The 11,618-nt window shown below is 42.5% G+C and overlaps 1 protein-coding gene across 3 annotated transcripts; it reads left to right on the top strand.

Moving 5' to 3' along the window:
• The first annotated feature begins 1,917 nt into the window (after positions 1-1,917).
• Positions 1,918-6,775, top strand: LOC134024260 (uncharacterized). Of its 3 annotated transcripts, XR_009930866.1 has the most exons (6): positions 1,918-3,128; positions 4,311-4,523; positions 4,614-5,660; positions 5,828-5,996; positions 6,075-6,268; positions 6,361-6,775. XR_009930866.1 is itself a non-coding variant. In XM_062466845.1 (5 exons), exons 1-5 carry the CDS (start codon positions 1,964-1,966, stop codon positions 6,208-6,210), a joined length of 2,730 nt encoding a protein of 909 aa, XP_062322829.1. In that variant the 5' UTR covers positions 1,918-1,963; the 3' UTR covers positions 6,211-6,775. The 3 variants fall into 3 exon arrangements, 2 of the variants coding, with proteins under 2 accessions (XP_062322829.1, XP_062322830.1); XM_062466845.1 differs by having other exon boundaries at positions 6,075-6,775; XM_062466846.1 differs by lacking the exon at positions 1,918-3,128 and having other exon boundaries at positions 3,869-4,523; positions 6,075-6,775.
• Positions 6,776-11,618: the final 4,843 nt, after the last annotated feature.

Below are 11,618 nucleotides of genomic sequence, written 5' to 3'. Positions count from 1 at the left end.
TTTGATGGCTGCAGCCGTTTCCTTGATTTTCCGATATACAAAGCCAGCGCTTATTCCAAACAGCAGAAAGCCTGTAATCATGGTACCGAATATGAAGATGTCTTCAACGTCCTCCACGGAAAGCGCCGCTAGACACACGACACGCCAATTCTCCCACGCGTCCATCGTGTAGCCAGCTGCGAACGTCCCGTCCGGACAGTTGGGTTCCCCCGAACCCGAGCTTCTCTTCGAGAAGATGGTGTCAATAGCGTCATGAAGATGGTGTCAATAATAAAAGGTGGATTTTAGTTTTCCTTAACTTTACAAAATGTGTTATTTTGCTAAATGTTAGTTGAGTTAGTATGTTAGTTTTTTCTTTGAGGATTAACTAACTAGCTAGCCAGCTAGTTAGCTCTATTTTGTGATGGCACAACTCGACTTAAGAGCACGGTGGTAAAATTATCTTCATTAGATATGTCTGCATGTCTAAAGAATTTGTTCCAGCGTGATAGCAAACAAAGCTTTGTAATAATGTTAGGCTAGTTAACATAGGTATGCTAGCTCTACAACGCGGGCTTTTCTGCCGTTTTGTGTTGCCCTTGCTTGAAAGGTGAATGCTAGTTTTGCTTAACTTAACAAAATGTGTTAATTTTGCTAAATGTTAGTTGGGTTAAATTGTCTTTTGCCACATTGTGTATGTTGTGTCGAACATACACAATGGTAAATTGTGATTTCTGTGGTAAGTCTCTTAAGACTTTGAGAGGTTATGTGCTTCACTGCAAACTCCACAGAAACGAACCTCGCTGTTTATTTAAGTGCTTTGGAGATGGATGCAAGCAGACATTTTGCAGGTATGGAGCTTTTAAGGCTCATTTTTACCGGAGGCATAATGTTGTATCTGCTAATGAAACAGTCTGGACGGCTGTTACCACTTTTAAATGTGTAGCGTCACTGTGTCCAATCCCGACCGGTTTTTAGCTAACATTCTGAGAAAATGCCACTTCAAATATTGATAAAAATAATCGTATCACGTTTTCAGCTGATTTACTGATTTCACGTTAAGCTTTAACTTCTTACCTTTCGAGCAAAATATTGTTAAAAAATTTAGAGTTAGCTTAGCCTTTACTAGAGCCGGTCAAAAGACGCTGGCGCCGGTAAATTAGCCGTGCGCTACCCTTGTCCAAACCCGACCGCACTTCTAAACACTGGCCGCTGCTGTTTTTCCGGGGATATTAACTTGATCCAGGGTCACCAAACTGACCATCAATGCTGTCAACATATCCGGGGACGTAGTTATGTCCTCCACAATAAGATATCACGCTTCAACATCTCCAAACTATGCGATAAAATCTCAATTTGACTGTATACCACCACCTGCTGGATGTTTTGTTGAACTCTTCTCAAAGTTTGCTAGCCCCCATCCCTTCCTCCCCTCGACTACAGATCACGTCACACATGATCGTGTATTTTCATTGGCAAGACAAAGTAGTGTTAAGCTAGCATTGAAATACACTCATATGCTAACCCATAGTAGCAGTACGATGACAACACAGACACACTTGTCAGAGTAAAGATCGTCGCCCAAGCGTCGCCCGAGTGTCGCCGAGTGGTCTTTCGGCCAAAGTAACTTTCCTATATTATTTAGACATGTAAACGTCCATATATGTTCATGAAATTTTACACGTAGATTGTTTGGTATGCCTACAATAATACTACTTACACTTTGCTGGCGATAGCAAAAGAAAATGCTGGCAAAAAGACCGGAAACTGAGTGTCCAAACCCCATTCGGGTTTGGACAATAGTAGTTTACAGCGGTCGGGATTGGACACAGTGACGTTAGTGGCCTTGTGTGAACACCAGTGTCAAGATACCCATGAACTGATTGCTCACTTGAAGGAGCATATTGTAGAAGGACGTGCTGTAAGTTGTCCAGTTAGAGGATGTAATACAGATTTCCAAGTCAAGTCTTCATTTACCGCGCATATGTCACGGAAGCACAGAGGTTTTACAGACAGCAGTGTAAGTGATGTGTATAGAGAATCTGCTTCTCATCCGTCAACATCTACTCCACCTGAGTCAGGTGACATTGTCCCTCACTGTTATGCAGGTCCAGCGACAGGCACAGATGAAGTCGATTTGGACATATCTGAAAATTTCAGTGATCTTTATCTTAGAAACGTGAGTTTGTTCTACTTGAGATTGCAGTGGCAGTTCCTTCTGCCTGCTTCAACTATACAGAACATTGTTGAGGAAATGCAAAACATAAATGAGTTGGGTCAAACATATACTTTGAGTAAACTTAGTTCACTGCTAAAAAATGACACCTCATTATCAGATGAGGACATAACCAAGGTTTGTGAGGCTGTCAAGGGATTTGATCTGTTCACTGCATGTCATACAGGGCCAATGCGAACAGATTATTCAAGAGCCAAGTCTTTCAAAGAAAAATTCAACTATGTGGAGCCCAAGAAAATATTTTTAGGAAGAGATGAGAACAGGATAGATAGGTTTGCCTATTATGTGCCTGTGAGAGAGACTTTGAAATGTTTGTTAGAATCTGATCAGTTGCAGAACTGTGTGTCAGGAGAGCACTCACCCGAATCTCCTTCAGATGTTCTAAGTGACATTAGGGATGGTCAGATATTCAAAAACAATGATTTTTCTCCTCAAAATCCATCATGTGTCAAGTTAGTTCTATACCAGGATGCCTTCGAAGTAGTTAACCCTTTAGGCTCTGCCAAGACAAGACATAAAGTTTTAGCTGTCTATGCATCTGTTGCCAACTTACCACTTCATGTACGGTCTGATACAGACCACATGTCACTTGTGTTATTGTGTAGAGAGAAAGATTTCAAAGCGTTTGGGCATGCTAAGGTGTTCTCTGAACTAATAACAGACTTGAAGGAATTGGAGGATAATGGGATTGTTGTATCAAATGAAACAGTCAAGGGAACCTTGTATTGCATTGCTGGAGATAATTTGGGCTCCCATTGCATCGGTGGATTCACTGAAAATTTCAGCACCTCAAAATATTTCTGTAGGTACTGCTTAATAAACAGATCTGACTTTCAGGGTGATCCAAATCTGTGTGGACCAGAGAGGACTATTGAGAACAACAATTTTGCTGTTGATCGCCTCCAGACCGAAGGTACATCCACAGATGTGGAAGGAGTAAAGTTTAAGTCGGTCTTTAATTCTTTGAAATACTTTAATGTCTGTCTGCCAGGTTTGCCACCTTGTCTGGGACACGACATCTTTGAGGGTGTTTTGTCTTACGATGTTGCACTGTATCTTAAGTATTTCATAAAGAAAAAGGCTTGGTTCACTTATTCCATTCTGAATCGACGGATTAAACAGTTTAAATACTGCGCTTCCGATGCTTCTACAAAACCATGTGAGGTCAGCCCCCATGGAACTAAACTCTCAGGTCAAGCTGTACAGAATTGGAATTTTCTAAGGCTGTTGCCTCTCATAATTGGTGACAGAGTGGAAGATAAAGCAGATAATGTGTGGCAGTTGACTCTGCAGCTGAAAGACATTGTGGACATGATATGTGCTCAGAAAATCTCTGTCCCTCAGGTTGCATACCTTGATGTTCTTATTCAAGAATACTTAGAGTCAAGAAAAGCTCTATTCCCAGAATGTTGCCTGAAACCAAAGCATCATTATTTACGTCACTACCCAGAAATGATTCTGAAATGTGGACCCCTGATCAGATTATGGACAATGCGCTTTGAAAGTAAGCACAGTTATTTCAAGAGATGTGCAAGGAATTTGAAAAATTTCAAAAACCTCTGTCTTACTCTGTCTGAAAGACATCAGCTGTTACATGCGTATCTTTCAGCAGGATCGGGCAAGGCTGTCTTCCAAGTTAAAAATGGTTGTCCATTTTACTCAGGACTATACAGTAAAGCCATTCAAGATGCAGTCAGACAATTTGGCTTCACTGAGACCAACACAAAGGTCACAGCAGAAATTCTGTATAAGGGAACGTCATATAAAAAAGGGCAATTCCTTATCACAGGGAACATTGACTCAGTGCAGTTTGGTGAACTAGTGCTCATTTGGATTAAAAATGACACTGTTCATTTTCTGATGTCAGTGTACACAGCAGAATTCCTTTCTGACTACCACCTTTACTCAGTTAGGAAAGACAATGAAAAGATGCAGTGTCTTAACATCAGTGACTTGATTGATTTCTATCCATTGCCATCTTATATGAAAGATGGATACCAAATAGTTCCTTTGAAACACAGTGTGTTATCACATTGTTAACTGTCTTGGACTGTCATTCTGTGGTTAATTGTGCTTTAATCACTTACATACTCAGAAATGGATAATCCAGAGCAAATCAACATTCGCAGTGCCATCACAAATGTGATACCAGACCTCCCAGCCTCAGTATTGGATAATTTAGTGGAGACACTCCAATCATTGGGGGTAGAGACCAGCGAGTATTTTCACTTCATCCAGGAAGCTGATCTGCTTTCAACACTGAGACCAATTCAAGCAAGAAGATTGGTAGCTGCCTGGAAACAAACCAGTAAGTAATTTTGACAACCTTTTTTGAAGTAGGTCTGAACTAAGGATAAAACATACTTTAAATACATTTTGTTGATTCCATTCTTTACAGCACAAACCAATGAAGGCCATAGCCAGTCAGCATTGTCTCCTCCATCTTCCTCAACATGCTCTTCAGTCAGTCTCTCCCCGTCGATTACTGCTGCAGACTGGGTTGACGACTTCCAGATCCCATGGACAAAGTTTCCTGAAGGCTTGATGCAGTGTTTAGAGAGGGGGAAAAGGCCAAGTCCACGGCTACATAGAGAAATGGTCCGGATTGTTGTTACTTTCATGATGGAAGCCTGTGCCTCTCCCAATACAAAAGCCTCCACAGAAGTTGCCAAAAAAATGGTTGCAAAGTATCCACAGTCACTGCAAGATGTCATAGCAGGTGATGTGATTGGACAAGGATATCACTCACTAGTCAAGCAATTACAAGCCTGGATTGAAAATGTGAAGCGGTCTTCAACACCAAGGATTAAGAAGCGCAAACAGGGGTCAGAAGAGTACGAAACAGATGAAATCCCAGATGAACAAAGGGCAGCTAAGCAGGACACCTATGGTTGCGTAAAGTGGGACATGAAATATATGCCAGTGAGTGAGACACCAGAAAGCCAACAAGAGAAGAAAGACCAAATTAAAGCGCTCAGTGAACAGACTAACTTCACCCCAGGCGAGGTAGAAACTCTAATGAAGTGTACCTACTACTCCCAACGTAAAGAGATAAACCAGGGAACAGATCTGCAATCCCTCATGGAGGAGTGGCCTTTTTTGTTCCAGGAGATTGGAATGACAGTCCACTTCCAAGAGCTCACTGGCATATCACTGAAAGAGACTTTCCTCACCAATGTTGAAAAAAAGGGAAAACGGCTTCTGGACTTAATGAGAACCTTTTGTGCAGACAAGAGCAAAAGAGTTCTTCAGGCTGTCACAAAGCTGGAAATTCTGAGAGGACCGTTAGAGGGCTGCTCAGAAGATGTCAAGGATATGATACTCCTTCTTCTCTCGTACTTTAATGAAAAAGAGGAGAACCTCTTCCACTATGTGGAACAAACATGTCTGGCAAACGAAGTACAAGTGGAAAGCTTGCCTGTGACACCATGCATCATTGTATGTGGTAAGTGTTGATAATTAGTTTCATTAAGCTAATGTTAGGAAGTATTACATGAAAACTGTCATTCACTGTCATGTTTTAAAGTGCTGCTTCAAAGCCTAGCAATTTTGGTAAGACTTCTTCTGGATGGTAATGGCTGGTCTGTTATTCTACCTGTCTGTTCTTTGCAGGAACGTCTTGCTATGCCTCAAGACAGTTTATGCTAAGTGTAGATGGCAAGGTCGTGAATGACCACATCCCCAACTTCATCTCTGCCATCTGTTTGATGTTTGGAACCTACTACTGCCTCAATATCCATTATCCCGTGGAACTGGGCTCCACACTTGAGTTCATTCAGAGGTAAATAAGTGTTTTTATTTATATTTTTATTAGATAATAAAATAAAAAGATTCCTTGATTATGAAATTATGTTCAAAGGTGTTTCTTCATGATCAATCCGGAGAGGGGCACAAAAGTTGAAACAAAGAAGAACAAGAAACAGCTGTCGGTGAACCCAAGAGTCCTCACCCTCATCGCAGATCTCGCTGACCAGGATTGGAGAGGGACATGTTAAAGATGGACCTATCCAACTGAACTGTTGTCTGACCGCACAGCGCCAGCTGTATAAACTGGTATGAAACAGTATACACAAGGGCTGCAAATGATCATAATTTTCAGTATTCTTTCTTTTCGGTCAACTTAAGGGTCCTTACCCTCATCGCAGATCTCGCTGACCAGGATTGGAGAGGGACATGTTAAAGACGGACCTATCCAACTGAACTGTTGTCTGACCGCACAGCGCCAGCTGTATAAACTGGTATGAAACGGTATACACAATAATAATAATTTTCTGTATTCTTTCTTTTCGGTCGACTTAAGGGTTAAAATAAGCGATTTTGTTAAATTTATGTAAACTGGCTCATTGTGCATTTTCTGTTGAATTACTAATACCTTTTGATTACATGAGCAATAAGCAGCAATTGTGTGTATTTTTTGTTAAAGGCTGTACTTTCAGTAAGTCAAACAATAAGAAGTTATTACTTGAACACTAAGATCAAGGCAACAGCTATTTTGTTGCCATTTTTGTTGGAAGCTGCTCTGAACATCCGTGACTTGATTAAAGTTTGAGTTGTGCTTTCCAGTTTTGACTTGGTTTTTGTTCCCAGAAGCAACCTTTCCTTATTACACAATATTCAGTAAGTTGAAGTATTTATGGTACTAGCAGTAAGTTTGCTTGGTTATTGATGCATTGGAATTGATTTGAAAGTTTACATTATATTAGGTTAACAATATATGTTTTTCCATAGAGATTTACCACAAACAAAAAACATTTTCAACTGTGAAATTTACTGGCATACTACTGGCGTAATGTTCTATATGTTATCACTGTATTTTTTATGGTAAAATTCTGGCAACCACAGCTGCCAGTAATTTACTGTAAATTATACAATTTTTTGTGTTTACCGTAAAAAGGTTCATAGTATTGCTGTTATTTTAAAAGAAAATTACTGTAAACTGGTTTACAATAGATCTGGTTTTTACATAGTAATTTACCGTTGGAAAAACAGTTTACAACCATGAAATTTATAGTTCCTAAAAAATCATACCGTAATGTCTTATACATGGTCACTATATTTATTACGGTAGTTTACTGTAAGATAGTTTACATTCTGCCTGTTATATTGACAGCAAATTACTGTAAACAGGTTTATGACATATACTTTTTAAAATAGTAATTTACTGTAAATAACACAATTTTAAACATTGCATTTTACAGTTCTCAAAAATCATACCGTAATGCCTTATACATGGTCACCATATTTTTTACGGTAAAATTCTGGCAACCACAGCTGCCAGTATTTTACCGTAAAATCGACAGATTGTTTTTACAGTGTACCTCACATTTGCCTTCACTTTGTTATTTGCACTACTGGAATGTCAATTTGCACTACTGACTGTTTATTACAGTAACAACTGTTTACTTATGCATCTTGCACTACAATACCTTAACTGGATTATGTTCATTTGCACTGCCGACTGTTATTTACAGCACCAACTGTTTACATTTGCATTTTGCACCGTAATTCTAACTGTAATATGCAATCACTTTCCACTGCATTTTTACACTTTACACGGATAGCTTCTGTCCATACTTTATTGCACTACACTGTATATCCTGCACTTGCTGCTATTGCACTTCTGGTTAGACCTAAACTGCATTTCGTTGCCTTGTACCTGTACTTGTGTAATGACAATAAAGTTGAATCTGATCTGACATCTGTTGGGAATACAACTACTAAACATGAGTAAATCCTTGATTCATACTGCAGATAATTTAATTCCACACACACACACACACACACACACACACACACAGGGTTCTGTCTTCTCCACAGTCAAAATACTTATTTATATGTATATGTACAATGTACGTATTCTGTGATTCATTTCATTATTTGATTCTATGCTCTATCAGAATCAGAATTTGGTTTATTCGCCATGTATGTTATACAAACACGGAATTTACTGTGGCAGGGAGGTGCAAACACTAAACATATACGAATCTTAAATTAAGTAAAGGTACTGAAGTTTAACTATTCCTAAGAACTAAACAATCTCAGAATAAAACAATTTAAATATAAAATAAAATATATATAAAAATAAGAATAAGGATAAGAATAAGCAGCATGAGTGGTCAACATAGTGCAATAGTGCAATCAGATACTGGGTTAAATAATGAATGAATGTCAATGGGAGTCCTTGGCCTTGTTGAAGAGGCCAGTAGCAGATGGAAAGAAACTGTTCTTATGGCGTGAGGTTTTGGTCCTGATGCACCGCAGCCTTCTGCCGGAGGGGAGTAGCTGGATTAGGGAGTGGCCAGGGTGGGAGGGGTCGGCCACAATCTTCCTCGCTCGCCTCAGGGTCCTCGAGGTGTGCAGGTCCTCGAGGGTAGGCAGATTGCAGCCGATCACCTTCTCAGCAGTGCAGATGATACGCTGCAGTCTGCTCTTGTCCTTGGCAGTGGCAGCAGCGTACCAGATGGTGATGGAAGAGGTGAGGATGGACTCGATGGTTGTGTAGAAGTGCACCATCATTGTCTTTGGCAGGTTGAATTTCTTCATCTGCCGTAGGAAGTACATCCTCTGTTGTGCTTTCTTAGTGAGGGAGCTGATGTTCAGTTCCCACTTGAGGTCCTGGGAGAGGATGGTGCCCAGGAAGCGGAAGGACTCCACAGTGTTGACTGGGGAGTTGCACAGGGTGATGGGGGTGAGTGGGACTGTATTCTTCCTGAAGTCCACAACCATCTCCACTGTCTTAAGAGCATTAAGCTCTAAGTTGTTCTGGCTGCACCAGGTCACCAGGTTGTCAGCTTCCCACCTATAATCAGACTCAGTCTGATTATAGGTCCCCGTCAGTCCCCGTCAGTCCCCGTCAGAGATGAGCCCAATGAGGGTGGTGTTGTCCGCAAACTTCAGAAGTTTGACAGACGGATGACTGGAGGTGCAGCTGTTGGTGTACAGGGAGAAGAGCAGAGGGGAAAGGACGCAGCCCTGAGGATATCCGGTGCTGATGGACCGGGAGTCAGAGACTTGTGTTCCCAGCTTAACGCACTGCTTCCTGTCAGACAGGAAGTCTGTGATCCACCTGCAGGTGGAGTCGGGCACGTTCAGCTGGGAGAGCTTGTCCTGAAGCAGGGCAGGGATGATGGTGTTGAAGGCAGAGCTGAAATCCACAAACAGGATCCTGGCGTAGGATGCTGGGGAGTCCAGGTGCTGTAGGGTGAAGTGGAGGGCCATGTTAACGGCGTCATCCACCGACCTGTTGGCTCTGTAGGCAAACTGCAGTGGGTCCAGGAAAGGGTCGGTGATGGATTTGAGGTGTGCCAGCACAAGGCGCTCAAAAGACTTCAGTACCACAGAGGTCAGGGCGACGGGTCTGTAGTCATTGAGTCCTGTTGGCCTTGGCTTTTTGGGCACAGGGATGATGGTGGAGGATTTGAGACAGGCTGGCACATGGCATGTCTCCAGGGAGGTGTTAAAGATGTTGGTAAACACCGGACAGAGCTGGTCAGCGCAGTGCTTGAGGGTGGCTGGAGAGACAGAGTCCGGCCCAGCTGCTTTGCGGGTCTTCTGCCTCTTGTTAACTTAAAAGTCTGTTAACTTCATCCTCCTGAATGGAAAGAGTCGTCACTGTAGAGGGGGGGAGGCTACATGGGTGGGAGGGGGTAGATCAGGACAATCCAATTGTCTTTCAAATCTACAGTAGAACTCGTTCAGGTCGTTGGCCAGGCGGGAGTCGTTAGTGGAGTGGGGGGCTCTGGGCTTGTAGTTGGTAATCTGCCTGAGCCCTCTCCAGACAGAAGCAGAGTCGTTAGCAGAGAACTGGCGCTTCAGTCTCTCTGAGTACAGTCGTTTAGCATCTCTCACCGCCTTGCTAAACCTGTTCTTCGACTCCTTGAATCTGTCTCTATCCCCACTCCTAAATGCTTCCTCCTTCTCTGACCTCAACCTTCTGAGCTCTGCTGAGAACCAGGATTGTCGTTGTTGAAGTTCACCCTGGTGCGTGTTGGAATACAGCAGTCCTCACAGAAGCTGATGTATGATGTCACAGCCTCTGTGAGTTCATCCCGACTATTGGTAGCGGTCGTGAACAGTCCAACAGTCAGTACGGTCCAAGCACACCCGCAGATCCTCCATAGCCTCACTGGTCCACTGTTTTGATGTCCTCACAACAGGTTTACAGAGCTTTAATTTCTGCTTGTATGCAGGAATCAGATGGACCATGGCATGGTCAGAGTGACCCAGTGCTGCACGAGGGACGGCGTGGTAGGCTCTACTGACTGTAGTGTAGCAGTGATCCAGAGTGTTCTCTTCTCTGGTTGGCTTCTCTGAATTGTCTGTATTTAGGGAGTTCGTGGCTAAGATTACCTTTGTTAAAGTCGCCGAGTACGATAACAAGGGAATCCGGGTTTGCTCGCTCCACACTCAGAATCTGGTCGGCGAGCATGCGTTGGGCCTCTTTAACCTGTGGACCCGGCGCCCTGTAGACTCCGACCAAAATGAGTGAAGCAAATTCTCTTTGCGAGTAAAAAGGTTTACAGTTTATAACAAAATTATTCCAGATCCGGAGAACAATGTTGCAGAATCACTGTCACATCTACACACCAGCCACTGTTGATGTAGAAACAAATACCACCGCCTTTGGTTTTGCCGGAGAGTGCTGTGTCCCGGTCAGCTCTCACGAGTTGAAAGCCTGCCAGATGCAATGCGGTGTCCAGGATCAAATCACACAGCCATGTCTCCGTGAAGCACAAAACCGAACATTGGAGAGGAAAAAACTTGGAAGCACTGTTCGGATTCCACGTCTGCGTAGCCGAACTAGCGCTCCCGCTCGCTTTCCCCTTCTTCGGCGTTTCACTGCATGGGCAAAGCCTAGCGCGGCACTGGCTAGAAGTACTTCTCTTGTTAGAGAACCCCGGAAATCTGGGCAGAACACTGAATTAACAGACAAAACAAGACAAAACAGAGCGCACCTAGCAACCGAGGCAGCTGTCATCGGCGCCATCTTGGATTTATTTATTATACATAAATAAAGTTATCTGAGGAAATATAAGTTAAACTCCAATCTGTTATACTTTATTTTATTTCATGTCATCACAAACGTTTTCTTTGTGTGATGTGGGATGGATGGGGCTGCGGAGGATCCACCACTTCCTTCTCTTCTGCTGCTGGTGATGAACCTCTATGGTGAATGGATGGGCTGCATGAGGATGCTTCCTTTGGTGTGGATGGGAATGCTAGGATGTACTGTTTTGTATTGGACATGAAACAAAACATTGACCAAAACATTGACATCTGATCCACTGACCATGTCAGTGGATCAGATGTCATCTTTCATATACCTGTAAATACTGCACATGCCTGTGTGCATACTACATTTTGTATGTGTCTGACACCACAAAGTTCTGGAAAAGTTAAGTTA

This window comes from Osmerus eperlanus, chromosome 7 (genome assembly GCF_963692335.1).
Source record: "Osmerus eperlanus chromosome 7, fOsmEpe2.1, whole genome shotgun sequence".
NCBI lineage: Eukaryota > Metazoa > Chordata > Actinopteri > Osmeriformes > Osmeridae > Osmerus > Osmerus eperlanus.
This window is presented reverse-complemented; position numbering and strand designations above follow the sequence as displayed.

Bases quoted from the DNA above. Each gene is read 5' to 3' on its own strand.
- LOC134024260 (XM_062466845.1), top strand. From the start codon at position 1,964: ATGTCACGGAAGCACAGAGGTTTTACAGACAGCAGTGTAAGTGATGTG. The intron at 5,661-5,827 runs GTAAGTGTTGAT...TGTTCTTTGCAG, and splicing joins ACCATGCATCATTGTATGTG to GAACGTCTTGCTATGCCTCA. The intron at 5,997-6,074 runs GTAAATAAGTGT...TTATGTTCAAAG, and splicing joins ACACTTGAGTTCATTCAGAG to GTGTTTCTTCATGATCAATC.